Here is a 19,697-nt window from a genome sequence, read left to right as displayed (position 1 = left end):
GATGGGCAAAGAGCTGATTATGTGGGCATAGGTCCTTCTGGGATGGAAGGGTCTTCTAGGCAGCCTACCCCCTGCCTCATCACCACTCATGTAAAGACAAAAAGAAGGGTAGTTGTCATAGATGACCTCCTTCTGAGGGGAATGGAAGGTGTGATATGCCTACCAAACCCAACCCATAGGGAAGTCTGCTGCCTACATGAGGCCAGGATAAGAGATATCACCAGAAAACTCCCTGGTCTGGTAATATCCTCAGATTGTTACCCACTGATGGTTTTTCATGTCTGCAGTGAAGAGACAGCAAAGAGAAATCCAAAAGCAATCAGAAGGGATTTCTGAGCCCTGGGACGGTTGGTTAAAGAGTCAGATGTGCAGGTGGTATTTTCTTCAATCCTTTCAGTAGCAAGGAAGAATATCAAATTGAGCAGGCAGACCCAGCTAGTCAACATGTGGCGCCAAGGTTGGTATCATCAGCAGAACTTTGGGGGTTTTGACCATGGGATGGTCTATTTATCATCAGGTCTACTGTCATCTGATGGCATGTACCTCTCACAGAAGGGGAAAACAGGTTTTGCCCAAGAGCTGGCAGGGCTGACTTATAGGGCTTTAAACTAGATTCGAAGGGGGAAAGGAGCAATAGCAGGCTAGTCAGCAACGGGAAGGCATGCCAAAGTCTGAGGAGCTGCATCCTAGTAAGATTCAGACTGCTCCATGAGGAGATAGGCACAATGAACCACACTTGAAGTGTTTCTATACAAATGCACACAGCTTGAGGAATAAGCAGGAGGAGCTGGAAGCCTTGGCCCAGTCACAAAAATATGACATTATTGGCATGAGTGAAACCTGATGAGATGAGTCCTGTGGCTGGTGTGCCATGATGGATGGTTACAGGCTCTTCAGGAGGGATAGACAGGGCAGGTGAAATGGGGAGGTGGTAGTGGATGTAGCAAAAGGGCTGGAATGCATGGAGGGTGCAGTTGGCGATGGCATAGTTGATAGCCTCTTTGTAAGGATTAAGGGACAAACAATTAAAACAGACATCATCGAGGGAGTCTGCTACAGGCCACCCAACCAGGACGATGACACTGATGAGTCATTCTTTAAGGAACTTTAAGGAACTAACCCTTGTCCTCATTGGGGACTTCAATTTGTCAGATATCAGCTGGGAGTACCACACAACTGGTACAAACAGGTCCGGAAGATTCCTAAACTCTCTGGACGATAACTTCATGGCACAGTTGCTGACAGCTGGTGAGCTGACAAGGGTGAGCAGAGGTTGATGCTTTTGATGGGTAAAAAAAGGTCTTATGGCATTCCCCATGTCACACAAGGTCTTTCCATGAGACCTGACCCATTTGAAGAAGCCCAGCAGCACTTCAGTGGTGTGGCTGCATGGTTTCATGGGTGACTTGAAGTTTTAGGGCACGGCAAGTAGCCATCCTCTCTGCAGGAGAGCATTTACCACCCACTCCTTCTCCCTGCAAGCCCAAGTTGGGGATGTTGGCCCCAAAGACCTGAGAGGGATGAATGTGCTGAGGCTCTGCAGAACCTCCTAGCATGGTTAGTGTGTGAAAAAGTTGCCAGCTCAAGTTGCTTTGGCTCTTGTTGCAGAAACAATATTTTTGTCTGACCCCAGTTAGCAACTGATGTTTGCAAAATAAAGAAATCAAGGCACTTGAAATACTTTCCATTCCCACTCTTGACTCAGCCCAAAAATATTAGTATTAAAAATATTGCATCTATTATATACAGCTAACGTCTGCTGGCACATAAATCACCCAGGGATTCTTCATCTCCATATTGAAAAACAAAAATTACTCTCTATTTTAGATATTTGTTAACTCTTTTGTTTTCATTTATTCATACTAAAGCCACAGCAGTCTGTCTCCAAGGGATCACCTGTGGGAAAGAGAGTCCCTGGATTGATTTGGAAGGTGTTGGGTTAATTAACATGCATGAAGGCACTGAGAATATCTTCTTTCTCTGATAATGTCTTTATTTAGTGTGACAGCCTCCAGGGCATGTGTGGACAACAGGCTGCTTTATTTCATTTAAATTAACATTACTCCAACCATTCCCAGCTTTGTGCAGATGCTATGGATCATCTCAATTTCCCAATTAAAGCTGGGGGTTCTGGTCCCCAAGCAGCAAGAACCAGCAGCTACATGGAGCTGCAGAAGGTGACCCAGCTCTGTGCTTCCCTCCGGGCAGCATGTTCCCAAACTGGTAAGTGGAAACTTATCCAAGACAAAATAAATTTTTGGAGTGCTTCAGACCCTGGCACAGCTCAGCACATCCATGTGACCATTAGGGGCAGCATGAGAGAGGAGGCAGGAATGGAGGCAACTTTTCTTTTGACAGAGGGACAGACTTAGGTAAATATTTGGGGAACTGCTTAGGATTGTCACTGGCTTGCAATAAGTCAATGTCAAAATCAATCCTAGCTCCCAAAGCTCTATGCTAAATGCTATAGCATGCTGTATAATTTTTGAAGAAGTTTATTTAATGTGATTGATAAAGGTTTCTGGCACATGTAAGTCCAAAGCATCTCTGCTCCTTGGGTTGGTTTTTTACTAGATCCCAGTGTTGGAAGTAATTGCTTGCCATTGACTTCGGTTCAGCTCATGTGTCTGGACAGCTGTTAGGAGATCCCGACAGTTCTTGCCTTAGCTTCTACAGGAAAGACATTGATTTCTTCACTAGAAAGCACTGGTATAAATAGGATATGGAAAAAAACTAGGATGTCTCCTTGCTTGCAGGTCAGAGTCACAGAGGTCTAAAGGAAGACAGCTAAACAAAAAGGCAGCAGATGGGGGCTCGTACATACTATTTAGGATGTGTCTTGAGGGGCAGGACCATGGAGGGGGGAGGGGGAGTGGACCGTGTTTGTGCATCTTTGACGGAGTCGACGGGAGACAAGCACATTCGATGATGATCAACAAGTCTCAATTTATTGATACGATAGGCATGCTTTTATAATAGCAGTAATAAGGCTCATACATATTGCAAAAGTAAGGCTCATCATTGGTCCGATACAGAGTGTCAGCCCTGCCTCTATTGCTACATTCCTAGGATGTTTGTGGTTTTTCTAGGTCCTGTTTTTACATCCTGTTATCGCCTAACTTCTTGCTCAAGGAGACTGTGGCCTTGTACAAGGCTGCTATTGCTTCACCAGCTGTATTTTCTCATGTCCCTTCTCCTCAAGCCACGTCTTTACAAAACTCTCCACACATCTTGGCATGGGTTTAGGGTTTATATCTCTTGGAGGATCATCAGATCTTGGGATAACCAATCAGCCTTGGTGTATTTTTAAAGGAGGCAGCCTGGAGTCTGAGATATAAGCTCTTTTATTGCAAAGTAGTAAAAGATATATCTATTCATTCAACTCACATTGTTACTGGTAGTTCAGGATCCATGCGTATTTGTGTTTAGCAGATGTTTGGGAAATGTCATGTACCATGGTTGTGTCTTTCAGCTTTAAACTATTTCAACTAAACTGGATTCAGTTCCCTGTCACTGTGTTTTCCTATGTTTTTCATGTAATTTTTGCAATCATTTTTGCAGTACACTAGGAATCAAAAAACATAATTCCAAGCAATGTAGTTTATGAAGAGAACTATTTCCAAGCAATTTCTACATGAAATCACTGCAGTGATTTCTACACCAGTATGGGCAGTCAGCCTTGAAGTTTAGAAAGTGTCTTCCTAGCTGATTGCCCGGTCTGTGCAATAAGGGCCTCCATCTGAACATCTCTAATGATTTGTGGGAGATCCAGCAAAGCATTTAAAGAGCTGTTTTGGAGCTATCTCACATGTCATCTGTACTCAGGATCTTTCCCAAGCTGGTGTTGCAAAACAGCTACCTAAACTCCTTCTGAAAATTCATTTCCATGAAGCTTAGAAGAAAATAGCTGACTCAGTCAGCCTGTGCCACTGAGCAATGCAGTATGCAAGGACTTCCACTGGACTTGAGCAGTAGACAAGTTTGCTCTTCAATGTTTTGCTGAATCTGCACTGATGGTCTTCATGCTGTGTCCTTTCAGCCCAGCAGCACTGTCTCTGCTCCTGCAGCATAGGCCTGCAGACTGGGCTCTCATCCGGTGGTCCTGAGTGGGATGTCCATCACTGCTCTGTGAGAAGTGAACACTGATGGTGTGAAGCAATCCTGCAGAAAGACACAGGGAGAAACTAGGTCCGTTTCCGCATTTTGAAGGCCAAATCAGTCAGCACCCCATAGCAGAAGATAGTGCATCCCATGATGAACCATGCTTTGTGTCAATCCTACACCCATCCTACCAACCATAGAATGTTTTGGGTTGTGTTGGACCTTTGAAGTCCAACCCTCCTGCAATGAGCAGGGACATCTTCAGCTTGATCTGGTTGCTCAGAATCCTGTCTATCCTGACCTTGAATGTTTCCAGGGATGGGGCATCTACTCACCTCTCTGGGCAACATGTCCCAGTGTTTCACCCCTCTCACCATAAAAATCAGTGCAACTCTGTTGGTTTATAGTGAGTGTAGTTATGTTGTAAAGGCCAAACTAAATCACCTCTAGCAAACAGAGACAGATATAATGTCCAGGCCCAAGGGAGAGTTATCTGCAGTGGCTGCACCAAAAGGCCAAGGTGATGATGAGAGTTGTTCCCAGGTAGATGGCTCATCTGAAGGTTTAATCATGCTTTTCCCAGCAGCTAGATGCTGTGAGCATCATCAAGAACATTTCTGCCATCTTAGTATTGTTTTTGTTGACTGTGCTTATCTTCTAGAGTTCATTGCATGTTTTCAAGGATGCATATGTGTAAGACCTAAAGTATGCATCATGTCTCAACTGTTCCAAGATTATTTTTAGATCCTGATCACCACCTTTTTGACAGGTGGATTTTCTATACTTCCAAAATGCCATATCCATCTGGACATGCAGGCTGGGTCTAATACTGAGGTACACTTTAACCCTAGTGACAGAAAGGCGTAAAAGAAATGTGAAGAATTTCATTTTTGTTTTCAGGAGAGAACATGACATCTTGTTCCCTTCTCATCTAAGAAAAATGCAAACAAAAATGAAACTGGAGTCAAGTGAAACCAGTTTGAGAGAGAAAGCCAAAGGAAAAACACGCAGAAGTTCTGTGTTCTTCATCCTTGGAGCTGGTGGTTGTTGTTTTCTGTGGGGTTTTGAGGTTTTTGATGAAATTGTGTAGAACTGTCAAACTTATTTCAGTGTTTCCCACTCTCAATCATAGTGAGGATAGAAAATGGTTGTGGCTGGACTGTGATGCTCCCTGCACCAAAGCAATGCTAAATCGTCATTATACACACATGTAAAACATATGAGTGCCTTTGATGGAGGTAGACTTGGTGATGAATACTTTTGGGGAAAGTGAGACCTCTAGAACAGAAATTACTCCTCAGAAATATTCCTGTTGACCTTCCAATGCAGAATTAGACCTCCAGGACTAGTTTTAGATGCTGTAACATTTCACCAGCTCCTAACTGGGATCCTTCAGGCCTTCCAGTTTGTATCATGATGTCCCTTCGTTATTCAAAGCCAGTGCTGATGGCAAACCCCTACAGCAGTGCCTGCTCAGGGGTACCAATCTGGTTGTTTTGGGAACTGTGTTCCCAACTCGTGGGATCCAAGACTGCCACGTAATCTGCATGGCTGCTAGAGGAAGAGAAGGGATGTGGTGGTGGAACATGATGATGGCTTGCAGAGGTGGGATACCTCTCTCCGAGCCATGCCATTGGCGACTGTGTCCCTGGCCAGGGATGGATTTGCCATTGGATTTTGTGGTGCTGCGTGCCTTGGGGGATGCTCTACTCTTCCAGTGTTGAGGAGTACCATGGATAAGTGGGATCTGGGATCCTCATAGGAGTAGAAGGTCCCATAGAGTCCATTTCTGCAGCAGATCTTAATCTATCCCTTATAACAGCAATTGCTAATTTATTGCAGGCATGTTAATAGCAAAGCTGATCATGAGATACTCCAAAGACCTAGCATCATATTCCTGGGCCTGATCCTGACACAGCAATGAAATCCTGCCTGGGCAGAAGAAAGAGTGGAGAGAAAATTTCTGTCTGAAAAGTGCAGTGAGGAACGTTTTCATTCATCAGAAGGATGAAGGGGAAGCAGAAGGTTTGACTTTGGCCATGGCATCGCTCTTCATTCTCAACTTCTTGCCTTAGTGGTTGCAAGTCCATATTAGCTGTTAATTGCTGGGTGGCCCTGGCCATGCCCACCAGGTATCAGACTGCACAAAAGCAGGACAAAACCAGCATCCCTCTCCCATCCAGGAAAAATTGCCTGGGATTGAAAGCAAGGATGGTGTCCAGGCAGGTTCTTCAAAGGCAAGAACCAGGATATCCAGAGCACCCTCTCTTTGAGCCTACAGATGGGATCTCGATCTGTTCAGCCATACAGGATGCTCTGCACAGTGGGACAAATATCTCCGAGTGCCATTAGGGATGTAGCTTCTCATCTCTCCATATTTGCAGGAATTGCCTAACCAAATCTCCATGCAACCACCAGGGGAATGTGATCTGCATTGTCCTTCGGCTCTCCACATGCCAGACAAATGGTGAGGGCTCTCAGAGAACTTGTCTCACTCAGGGGGATATGATCAGGGCTGATGGGACAGAGCAACTGTGGTTTAGACCACAGCTGTCCATGTGTCTGGAGTTATTTTCCTCAGCTTTGTGCCTTCCGGCCCCTTTTCCTGGGAGCAAACAATATAGTAAAAACTTGCAGGAATCCTGTATTTCTGAGTACGTAGGCTGGTAATCACTGAGACAGCTAAAGCCTTAGATTTGTTTGTGTAGGCTCCTCCAACAGAGCAGACATTTGTTGAAAGGTAGATCAGTTAATTAAATAAAAAAAATCAGTGGCGAAATGATAGCCCGAGTGTGGCATATTAACATGCACAGACTCGGCTTTCGTTTCAAGCTAAGACCAAGTTTATTGTTACAAGCTCATATTTATCCCTTACTAAAAATGTCAACACCGGTCCCAGAAGTCCTTCATAAAAATTTCCACAGCATGATTTTCTCCTTCCAAGCTCCTCGTGACCAGTTATTGTTTTCATTCCTTCTTGGTTTTGCCACCAAAGTTGATTCTTCTCAGGCCGGTGGCTCGCTGGATATCAAACACTCTGCACTACTGCTCCAGAGGCCTAACACCACTCATGGCCATTTCTTGCTCACTATCTCTTCTGACATCTCCCCCTCTTTTGTTTTTGTGAATCACTAATATTTGTCTTAACACACTATCAATCAAACTTTGCACTAATTTGATTAAGCAAGGGACACAAATCAATATACTACCAAAAAAACCAAGTAATATCATAAAACCTATCACGACTAATTTTATAATCCAAGGTCCAAATCCAACAAAAAGTCCTACAAACGTATTCCATTCATTCTGTATTTGCAATTTTTCTGTTAAATCTTCTAAGGTGTTAATACTTTTATGTATAGATTCTGAATGATGTGATGAATTCATCAAAAGACTAGGTAAAACTGCCAATGTGGCATTTATTTGATGACGGTGAACCAAACTGTGATTTAAAATCATAATTAATAATGTAAATTTGCCTAATGTACATGGGCCTCCTGAAATATGAGAAGGAATTACCTGCCCATGCTCTGTCTCCACAAATAAAAAACAATCCTCTTGGTAATTGCAAGGCCATGTTGTTGGATTTAGATATATTCACAGACGTGTAATTACACCATATAGAATCATTTCTACACACACTAATTAAGGAATTAATATTTTATATGTGTTACATTTTTGCCTATATAACTAAAATATTTGCTAAAATCTACTTTTATCACACCTAATAAAGAACATCATCTATTGGCAAACCTACTAAACAGGTGCTAAATGGATTGGTTAGTGTTGCTACTGACAAACAAAATGAATCTTGCTCTACCGCATCGGCTAGGGTTGCCCAGATGTCTTCTTCTTGGATTGTGCAGGGATCCATGGAATGGTGGTTGCATAACACAAAGTTCCCACAATTATTGCAATGCAGGTCATACACATCTTGCTGGCATCCATTGTGGTCCATGATCTGTACAGACACAAGCATACATTCGCTCCCACATTATTAACGGCCATAGACCTTCCCATCATCCCGTTTCTAAGTTGCGTATCATTACTTTAGCTTTACTCATGTTATCGCTTGATTTCGTGATAAAATATTACTCTATTAGGGGAATGTTGTCTCAGCAATGATTTAAAAAAATTAGAACATACATAGCTTTTAAACGTCTCTCTTGAGGGGAGTATCCCAGACTCCCCCCTTTTTTGTTTTAACAAGGTATTTTTTAACGTACCATGAGCTCGTTCAATTATGGCTTGCCCTGCCGGTGAGTGAGGGATGCCCGTGAGATGTATGATTCCCCATTGTTGAAAAAAGGATTTTGTTATATTAGAAACATATCCCGGGCGATTGTCCATTTTTACTGTTTTTGGCACCCCCAAAATAGCAATCACAAATAATAAATGCTTTTTTACATCTTTTGCTCATTCTCCCATATGTGCGGAAGCAACAATACAAGTAGAAAAGGTGTCAATTGACTCATGAACATATTTTAGACTTGCAAACTCAGGGATGTGTGTTACATCAGTTTGCCATATTTCAAGTGGACCTAATCCACAACGATTTACGCCGCCAAATGTAGTGTTTGGAATTAGTTGACAATCAGGGCACATCTGTACAATTTGTTGAGCTTGCTCATGTGTTAACTGAAACATTTTCCTAAGGGCTGTACTAAAAAAAAGTCATGTGACATACGTGCTTGTTGTAATGCATCTGGAATAATTACAGGGGCTGCCAGAGCATCAGCTCAGTGATTGCCTTCTCATTTATATGAGAACGTACATGCATTATAAAATAAGGTTCATGTCAATTGTCTAACAGGCATTTCAATTCCTTCAAAAAAGCATATAACTGTCCGTTGTCTACATACTTTAAATAGGCATTCTCTAAGTGTGAAACAATGCCAACAACATGGGCAGAATCAGTAACAATGTTTATGGATTGTGAAAACATCTTAAAACATCTAATGACTGCAGCCAATTCCACAATTTGAGGTGATCTTGACACTTTACAAATTTCCAATTTCCACATGCCTTGTTTGGTCCTCCAAACAATCACTGATTTCCCAGTTTTCCCTGATCCATCTGTAAAAAGTGTCAACGCCTCCATAAGAGGGATATGACTCAATTTCGTGGTAGGAATTAGGCTCATACACTCGAACAGACTCAAAAGGGGACTTTGAGGATAATGAATGCTGATTTGTCCTTTAAAGTCTGCTAATGCAATTTGTATAGATAAGGAATGTTGCAAAAGCCAGTCTACTTGTTGTTGAGTCATTGGAACATAGATGGTAAAGGGATCCATCCCATCCAATTCCAATAAACTATTGCGACCCTTTTGAATTAACATAGCTAACATTTCATGCTGAGTTGTTATTGTTTTAGAAAACTGATGTGGTAAAAATATCCATTCTAAAGGTCTAAATTTGTCAGACACACCTTCTACCCATTGGGCTAAAACTCCAAACGGTTGGAATTTGGCTGAAATAATATATAATTCAATTGGGGTGTTTAAACGTTTGCAAAATGTTTGTTTCTGACTGAGCTTTTTAGCGACGTGGTCCAATGCAGCCAAAGAATCTTTGTCTAATTCCCTGGGAGAGGTTAAATCTGAATCTCCTTTTAACAACATAAACAAAGGATGTAATTCTTCTGTAGTGATGCATAACAAGGGGCGTACCCAATTTATGGCCCCTAACAATTTTTGCACATCGCTCAATGTCTTTACAGAATATAAAAGTTTAACTTGCTGTGGTTGAATAGCTTGTTCTTGAATTTTCCACCTCAAGTATTCCCATGGAGGATTTTTTTTTTAATTTTTCTGGTGTGACACAAAGACCTACTCGGGTAACAGCTACTGTTACAGCTGCTACAGTTTTAGCTGTCTGTTCTGGTGTTGAGGCTGCAACTAAAATATCATCTATATAATGATAAATCAGAGCTTGAGGATATATTTCACGAACCAGTGATAAAGCTTTTGCTACAAACCACTGACAAATTGTTGGACTGTTACATATGCCTTGCAGCAATACAGTCCAGTGATACCGTTGGCTTGGTTCTGCACTATTAATAGAAGGAATAGAAAAAGCAAAACTGATTGCATCCTTTGGATGTAATGGAATGGTAAATAAACAGTCTTTCAAATCTAGAATAGATAAGTCCCAGTTTTGAGGTAACATTGTCAGTGAGGGCATTCCTGGTTGCAATGCTCCTATATTTTTATTTTTCCATTTGACCACTGTTATTGTTTTCATTCCTTCTTGGTTTTGCCACCAAAGTTGATTCTTCTCAGGCCAGTGGCTCACTGGATATCAAACGCTCTGTACTCTGGCTCCAGAGGCCCAACAACACTCGTGGCCATTTCTTGCTCACCATCTCTTCTGACACACAAGCAATACCATCTTATTTCCAGCTTGGCAACCCTGACTGTCTCCCCTTATTTTTTTTAGTTCTTCTGCAGTTTCTTTGTAACTCTGAATGTGTCTTTAAGTTTCCACGTTGAACGATGTTCAAATCCCCAGTCCCACCTAAGTCAGGGGAAGTTTTGAGCTGAATCAGATTTTGGCCTTTAAAGGGAAAATAGTTGTTTAACATTAAACAGAGGCAAGAAGTAAGAGAATAGTGTGCTCTCTAGGTACTTTTTCTTGTAGCTGAAACAGGGTCCCCCGCAAGGCACTGTGTCCTTACAGCAAAGGATGAGCAGAGAGGGAGTATTTTCCAGTAGCTGTTGCATTTTGGGGGGAGTGAATTCTTCCTTTTCTTGGAGATGTTGCTGTATGATTCAAGCTTCAGCTGTTCCTCCCTTTGACATCACAAGCCTAAAACCCTGGGCTGGAAAGTGCCTTTGGGTTCCTACAAGGTCTGGTTCCCTAAGCTTGGCGGGTCATCCTGAGCCACCATTTCAGCTCTCCTGCCCTTGAGCAAGCAGAGGTTGTTTCCATCAACTCAACCCACAGCAGGTGTATGTGATGGGGTGCCTTGATCCCCATCTTGCCCCTTCCTGGGGCTCTCTATGTCCCCAGCACCTTGGTCACACCTGAGGCAAGGATGGGTCATCCCAACTTCCTGGCATTTACAATGCTGTACAGTCAAAAAAGTTTTAAGATCTGAGCCTTGTTCTCCCTGCTTTGGTTCTTCTTCACTGCAGGGTCCTTTTTCTTCTTGGCTTTTCTTCTTCACTGGGGTTTTGGGAAGATAAAAGTACACGACTCTCTGCCTGAATGATGGATTATTGTCTAGACCCCTGCCTGCTGCCAAGTCACAGATGTTGCTTCTTGTTTGCCATTCTCTTTTCTTTGCCTTTTATTTCTTGAAATTTTTTTCCTAACTTGTTTAACTCTGATGGGTTCTGTCTTGTGATCAGTGACTGCAGAGCTTCGGTTTGTGTTTGCTCTACCCCTTGCCATATGGATACTGCATTTTAGCTGTCCTGTATGGGGGATAGAGCTGCCTATCCTCTCCCTGTCCTGTTGCAAAATCCCCAAACCAAACAAATACACATTCCACATTGGCTTAGCTGTTTGGTTTTTTTTTAAACTTAAACCTTTTTTCTCCTGCAGAGAAGGACTTGGATGTGCTCACTGATGAGAAGCTCGACATGAGCTGGCAGTGTGCACTCACAGCCCAGAAGGCCAACTGTATCCTGGGCTGCATCAGAAGGAGCATGGCCAGCAGGTCGAGGGAAGTGATTCTGCCCCTCTGCTCCACTCTTATGAGACCCCACCTGGAGTATTGTGTCCAGTTCTGGAATCCCCAACATAAGAAGGAGGTGGAACTGTTGGAACGGGTCCAGAGGAGGGCCATGATGATGATCAGAGGGCTGGAGTACCTCTGCTATGAGGACAGGCTGAGAGAGTTGGGCTTGTTCAGCCTGGAGAAGAGAAGGCTTTGGGGAGACCTTATAGCAGCCTTCCAGTACCTAAAGGGGGCCTACAAGAAAGCTGGGGAGGGACTTTTTACAAAGGCATGTAGTGATAGCACAAGGAGGAATGGCTTTAAATTGGAGGGAGGAAGATTTAGACTAGACATTAGGAAAAAATTCTTCACTATGAGAGTGGTGAGACACTGGCCCAGGTTGCCCAGGGAAGTTGTGGCTGCCCCATCCCTGGAAGTGTTCAAGGCCAGGTTGGATGGGCCTTGAGCAGCCTGGTCCAGTGGGAGGTGTCCCTGTGCATGGCAGGGGGGTTGGAACTGGATGATCTTTAAGGTCCCTTCCCACCCAAACCATTCTATGATTCTATGATTCTTTCACAGCCCTTGGGCAGAAATTGTTTGGTTTATAATATCATTATATCTTTAGGAAAAAAATATCCTGCATGCATTTCTTGCAGGAATTTACAATGGAGGTTGGTATTCAGATCATTTCCAGGTGTTTTGCCTCACCTTTGTTTAAATTAAAGCTGGATCTGTGTGCAACTTTTATCATTTCTGTGCAATATTTGCAACCTAAATACAGTAACAGTCTGTCTGGCTAATAACCCAAGACTAGAAGTACACCCAAACAGTTAAACTCAGATGTTTGAGACAAGAGAAGAGCAAAACTACAGAAAGCAAACACTGAATTATATCAGCAAAACTCTTGCACACTTAAGCATGTGGGAGCTTAATACTAGATAAGCATTTTAACTAACTTTTATTTTGACATTTCCCTTTTAATAAGCGTTGCTCTTTACAAAGCGGTTTATGTGATTGCGTTACTGAGAGGAAACAAAGAAATGCCAGGAAAACTTCATGTGGAGAATCTGTACTCATAAAATGCTTGTAAGTGCCAGCAAACAGTAAAGCTTCTCTGATCTCTCTCTTTTTATTTTTTTTTTTAATTCCCTGCCATTCAGCTACTCAGCTTGCAAGGAAAAAAATACCCATTTTGAATATTTCAAAAAAATGGATCTGGTAGTCTGAAACTAAACACAAATTCCTTCCACTGCCACCACAAACAAGTCTCTTCATCCTGTGTTCACCAAACATGAGCCCTTGCTCTTTGTGGTTAAAAGCCAGTTGGCCTTGGAGAAATAAGTTTTAACTCCTGGGGATGCCAAGGATTATATATATGAGCAGATGACTTTGGCAGGCAGGTTTGGAGACTGTTTATCTGCTGACCATTGAAATGTATTTGTGAATGGTCCCTTCCTTTGTCCAAGCACCCTTAGCTGAGCGGTGCAGATGATGAAAATAATATTACTTGCTATGTGACAGGTTTTAAATAAATGCTGTTATTTATCCAAATGGAGGCAGGGGTTTGGGGTAAGGGATGAGGCTGAACAAGGGGATTACAACGTCTTCAAAACCAGTACACATGCAGACCAGTGTGGTCACTGCAGCACTCACAGTTGTTACCCTGTTTCAAGGGACAATGCTGGGGAGATGTCCCTTGAAAGCCTCCAGTGCTGCTCCAGCAGCCTTGTAAGGAACTGAGCATTAAAGCATCCCACGTGCTCTCAGAGCCAATACTGAGCATTAAAAAGGCAGCAGGCAGTCAGGCAGCTGCCGTAGTGCTTAGGACCACCCCTGCAGAGTCCCAGGCGAAGGAAGCCAGTGCTTGGACTGTCTCCATCTTAATTGCAGCCTTGATGATGGCATGTTGGATCAGCCTTCTCCACTGGGGAGAGCCATACTGCAGCCCATGTGGAAATCCGAAATGTCCAAGGCTGTCAAAGCATTTCTTCCATCTCAGCTACCAGTTACGGCCAGCACACAGGTGCTTGCTCATCCCATCTGAGCTGCTGTAGTCTCTCAAGCAAACCATTTGTGGGCTATTCCTCCTCTTTGTGCCTGTTGAATTTCCATGTTATCTGCTTGGAGTCATATTTCCCCATCCTCCTATCCAGAAATAATGGTCCTGGCTCCCTGTGATGCTGGAGTCATGCGTGGTCCTCAGCTTCTTCATCCATGCATGTGTCCTCTCACAGTGTAGCAATGACGAAGGATATACATAAAGAAAGGCCAAACAAAACCATTTCGTGTGGTCACTTCTTTTACTCGGTAATTAGCTTTTTAGCTTTTTTTACTCTGAAATTCTTAATACGCTTAAAATGATGCACTGCAAACCAGTGCCATGTTGGTACAGTAGAGATGGCAAGCAAGAGGAGCAAGCAATGCTGTAGGCCAGGCTTATCAGGAGCTCCTTAGACCTTCAGAAAAAATATCTCCTGATATTTCTTGCCTGCCTGACTTCCTGCTCTTGAGCTGGGACTAACCAGTTCTTTCCTGGTTTAGTGTGGAAGCAACATAGAAAGTGCAGAAACCTGAGAGAAATTTTCCTGAGAACCAAAGTCGTGTTATCTAACTGTTCATGAAAACTTTCAGCTGGAATATGCCTGTTACTGAAAGAGATTTAGAGACATGAGTTGGTACTAGGTTTTGTTAGATGCCAAGAAACTGGCTCCCCTTTTGTGACAGGAAGAATCGTAGAGCCTACCTGCCAAGGGCCAGGGTGTTTAGTGGGACCACGCAGGAAAGGTTATACTAATGAATTCCTTTGACTTTCCAGGCGGCAGCAGAAACTTCCTGCTGTGAACAAGTCTCAGCAGCACGCAGATCATCAGCAAGGTGGCACCAAACACAGCAGGGACCACCAGAAACTCTACCAAGGAGGCCAGGCCCCCCACTCCTCAGGCAGGACGGGCCACCACGGCTACAGCCAGAACCGGAGATGGCACTACAACCAGAAGCATTCACCCAACAAGAAAGAAATGCACAGAAACGCCAAAGAGACTGATAATTTGAAAATCGAGGACACTTCCATCTGCACAGTCCATATTCCTGTGGAAACGCAGCAGGGCCCAGAGGCTGTGGAGAAGCAGTTTCAGCAGTACATCCAGGAGTCGGAGACCAAGCAGAAAGATAATATTCACGAGTGCTTTGGGGAAAGACACAAGATCAATTTGCTTCAGTCTTCCAAAGACAGGCTGCAGAAGAGACTAAAAGAAAAGGTACTGTTTCTTAGGGGAACGTTGAGTTTCTCTTTTTCCAATAGTCTGGCTGTTGGCCATTCTCCATAGAAAGGGTGGGTTGGGCTTAGGGGACCTTTCCATGAATGCACAGAACTTATCTTAATCTCCCAGTGTCAACACTTCTCTTGAAGTTTCTTTGTGCTTCTTCAGGAGGACTTTTATTGACATAATGCTAAGGGTCTTAGCTTTCCTCCTTGGTTGAGGTTGCTACCAGTGTGTGTTCTTCAAGAAAGACTGAAAACTCTCCCCCTATCCATGCAAAGACCCTTGGGGAAGGCTGGTGCATGTGTGAGCTACAACATGGGTGCTCCTTCCCCATGGACTGGTCCCAATTGACTGCCTCTTGGTCTGCAGAGCTCATCAACTTTGCAAAGAGGTCTAAAAAAGGCAATTAGTCTCCACAATTACAGAGTTTTGACTTTTGAATGCTGAGTAGTTAGAGTCAGCTACTTAAAAATTTATATCCATTTATCTCAGCAATGAATTGAAATGCAGTTATCTTCTCCCTTTCCTTCCAACAATCCAACCATAACAAAACTATTGCATGCACGTTACATAGGAAATAATATTCAGCCTTGGATTTCTGAGGAATTTGGAGATGATATAATTTGTCCCCGGTGGAACTCAAATTCTTTCTCTTGAGATTCTTTTGTCAGCCTGCAAAATGCATCCATGGGGGTATCTCCAACGAGATTTCCAAAATACATAGCAAAAATAACCTGAACATATACAATTCCATGGGAGTGCACATTGGAAATGTATACCTTTGAATGTATATGCATTTACTATTTATATATGTGGCAGGAGGGGGAGGGAGAGATTTCATTAGTTATTTTTACATTCTTTAAAGCAATGGGAGTATAGCAGAGACTTTCAGAGTATTCATTTTAATGTTCGCCCTGCTAATTTGTAGTCTTATAAAAAACATATCACATAAGCACCCACTCTTGGGTAGATGTAATCAACAAAACTGGTCTCCTGATGGGAGTTTTGGACAACTGCCAGTTGGCACTGGGGTTGTACAAAAAAATGCTACAAGTTTGTACTGTATAGTGCATTTTAAGATTGAACTAGAAGAAGGGAAGGGAGTAGACCATAACAAGCAGCATGTATGCTTTACACTGGGGAAAAGGGACAAATGCATAATTAAATGTTGAAAAGAAGCAATAAATTCTATGGTAATGACATGAAGCAAGAAGTGTAACAGTAAAGAGATGGAAAAGTTAAGAGTTTTCTAATGCCAGGATCATGTGACATCTTTGATCTAAATTTAGATCTTTAAATATGTATTTAAAAGTAGATATTTTTATAGGATTGTTACCTGAGCATTTTGCAAACATCAGTGCACTTTCAAAATAGAGACAAAAAACTGTCCACTATCACCATGTTGCAGACACCTCTAGAAGCCTGTCCAAGATGCCGAAGGCAGTTGAGAGGGGTCTGACTTTGACATACTCACTCAGGACCATTGAGCACATCCTCTCCCTGAGCCGAGGGCAGGGACTCTGGGATTGAGTGCTGTGGGAAATGGAGAAAGAGAACATTTCTGGGTCAGAACTCATTCACTTGTGGTTTTCAATGCTGAGATGAGACCATTGTGCCTCTAGAAGATGCTTTGATTTTCTGTCTGTTTATATATTTCCCCAATCCCCTCCCCCCTTTGCTGTTTGTGGAAGGACAAGAGCTGATATGTCTGTTTTTCCCTTGTGTAACAGATGCCTTGTCTTTCCCTTTTCACGGACCAGGACAAAGTCACAGTGGAAACTGCCAATCTTGGAAAGAACAAAATGGACAAATTAATTGAAATCCTCAACAGCATGAAGAACAACAGCAACGATGTTGACTCCAAGCTCACCACCTTCATGGAGGAAGCCCAGAACTCTACCAACTCTGAGGAGATGCTGGGGGAGATAGTCAAGACCATCTACCAGAAAGCGGTGACGGATCGCAGCTTTGCTTCCACGGCAGCCAAGCTCTGTGACAAAATGGCCCTCTTCATGGTGGAAGGAACCAAATTCCGGAGTCTGCTCCTCAACATGTTGCAGGTAATGAGATATAATTGAGCTGTATGTGGAAATATGGTACCTCACACCAGGACCTATCGCTGAAATGATTGCTTGTGGCAGCACCTCCATTGCGTGAAGTGAATTGAACTTGGAGGGTCTTACAGTGGTGGGTCTTTGCCACTCTTTTCAACTGAAGTCCATCTCAGCACCAGAGATATCAAGTGAAGTCATGGTCCCTGAGTAGGCTGTTGGTCGCATCACCTGGTGATGGGCTCACTCCTGGTTTCTGATTGCAACCTAGACTTAAATAATTTGTGTATTTGCTAATTATTCTGAGTGACTTGTTTATTGGTATATGCAGCACTGGTTGATTGTTTTGCTCCAAAACCATCAGTGGCAGCAAAGTTGGAGCGGGGGAGAAAAAAGTAGTGGCTCTGATAACTGGTCCATGATAGCAGTGGATGATGGGGAAACAGGATTGTCTTCACCTGCCTATAGTCTGCTGGGGGGAGCATGTTTTACTGTGCCACCACCATCTGCGGGGGGATTGCTTTCTGGGGAGGTTGTCACATGGACCTCTGTCTTTCTGCCTCTCTGGAGACAGGACATGTAGAGCTGAAACCATGCATTTCCATCCTTAATTTGATATGTGTCTCCATTTGGCCATTCCCTCACACGCATGTGTCATCTGTGGCACATACAAAGCTCTCATTTAATTTCTCTGTTCTTCACACATTTTTGGTGCCCAGCATTGCTCCAGTTTTTGACTCGTCATCTTGCCCTTCTTTCTCTTGTTGGAGATTGTCTCTTGGATGCTGTGCCTGGCTGCTTGTACCTTGTGCAGGCTGAGTTGGCTTTTGGGCAACACAGAATGCAGGGAAATAAGGAGCAAAAAATAATTAGTATTTAATGTAACCTAAGGTAATTCTACAGTCACTGATCTGATTTTGCTTCTCTCATTGCTCTGTGTGTGTATCAAATCCAGCATCTCTCCCTGTGCCCACTCCTTCTCTGCTCTCCCCTGCAAAACCCTTGGGCAGCACACACATCTGCCCATTGTGTGTACTAGGCGGTGATTTTTTCCTGATTGATGTATTTCCAAAGCTATTATAAAGCAGGAGGAGATAAATTGCAGTCAACATCAGTCCCAGATTTAGCAGCAAAAATCTGGAGGGGGCTCTAAACCATCTGAGCATCCCACTCTTCCTGTGCCAGGTCACTCGTTTGGCTGAGCGATGCTAAGAAATCCAAAATAAAGTCCAAGAGTGATGACTAGGGAGCAGCAGGATGTTATCCAAAAAAGGAGGATGATGGCAATCCTTCTAGGTTAGGGAGAACTCTTCCAATTTGCTTTCTTCTCTTGACCCAGAACTGCCACCCCTACCAACAGACCCAGTAGACTGATTTATACTGTAACATCATCTGCAATAATAACTGGCTTCATATTCAGCTCTTCATAGCATGGATGTAGGATAAATAATATATCTCATATCTCCAGAGAGTCCCAAAGTGCTTCCCAGGAACACATAACCAGTCTTGATGTGATGGCAGCATGATGTCTGTTGTGGAAAGCTGTGAATAAATTAAATGCAAAGGGTGAGCAGGATGTGTGGGTGACTGATTTCATGTGCAAGAGCATAGAAAAATATGAAAAAGTTATTTACTCAGCCCCAAACTGCACATCTTTTAAAGACAAAAGGTGACAGATCACTACAGGTCAAAAGCAAAGTGCTATGTGAAATTAAGTAATATAATATAATATTTCCTTTCTGGTAGCAAAGAATTTTTTCTTTCTCCAAGCACAGGATTTGTTTCCAAACAAAATAATTGGATGCATTCACACAGATTCATGAAATATTTTGGTCAAGCGCTAAACTAGGAATTTTTGTGATGCATACAGGCTTGATAGCCCTGGATGGAGACAGACTCAGATATGAAGCACAAAATACTCATTGCAGCTGCCTTGGTATGAAATAAGGGGGTTGATGGTATTGATATATGATATATTATCAATATTAATAAGATATATTGGATAATATATTGATATTGTGGAATAATATGTTTATCATATTGATATATTAATGATTTAAATTTTAAAATATTTAATATTTGGTTATATTTATGATATATTAATATATGGTTGATCATATAACATTACCCAGCTCCAGTCCTGACCCCTCCACCATCAAATGTTTTCCATCAGCCATTTCTAGGTAATTTACCATTAATTAAAAAAAAGGCCATCTTTAATAAAATGTTTGCTCCAGAACTGGATTTGTGTCTCTCTAGAACCTTTCAGACTAATCTGATCCCTGGATGTAAGGAGCTCAGCTCACTGGGCACCAGTGAGCTGGGGAATTACTCTACTGGGATGTGATAAACCAGGATGGAGATGATCCCCGCCCCGTGCTGCTGGCACCTGAGGCTGGACTACTTGCCCCCGCTATCTGTTCCTAGCAGATACTCCTGTTTAGTAGGGGCTTGTTTGTCCCTTTCTTTCAAGACTGTGATGGCAACAGCTCAGCCCCACCAGAGGATCTCATAAATTAATGCATTAGCCTGTTGAGCTGCCCTACCAGCATCCTGGTACCTATAGACAGCATCCTTATGCCCTGCTGGACCTTAAAACAAGCAGCAAGGGGCTTTC

General features: G+C 42.9%; 1 protein-coding gene across 2 annotated transcripts in view; it reads left to right on the top strand.

The window, feature by feature from the left end:
- Nucleotides 1-19,697, top strand: part of LOC104063568 (CBP80/20-dependent translation initiation factor) — a 158,016-nt gene that overhangs the window by 86,168 nt on the left and 52,151 nt on the right. For both annotated transcript variants that reach the window (XM_054053343.1, XM_054053342.1), the window contains 2 exons: nucleotides 14,582-15,023; nucleotides 16,790-17,089. In XM_054053343.1, coding sequence (XP_053909318.1) covers nucleotides 14,582-15,023; nucleotides 16,790-17,089 — 742 coding nt within the window. The remainder of the gene's footprint in view (nucleotides 1-14,581; nucleotides 15,024-16,789; nucleotides 17,090-19,697) is intronic.

This window comes from Cuculus canorus, chromosome W, assembly GCF_017976375.1.
Source record: "Cuculus canorus isolate bCucCan1 chromosome W, bCucCan1.pri, whole genome shotgun sequence".
Classification (NCBI taxonomy): domain Eukaryota; kingdom Metazoa; phylum Chordata; class Aves; order Cuculiformes; family Cuculidae; genus Cuculus; species Cuculus canorus.
The sequence above is the reverse complement of the archived record's forward strand: the minus strand, read 5'-3'. Positions and strand labels throughout refer to the sequence as shown.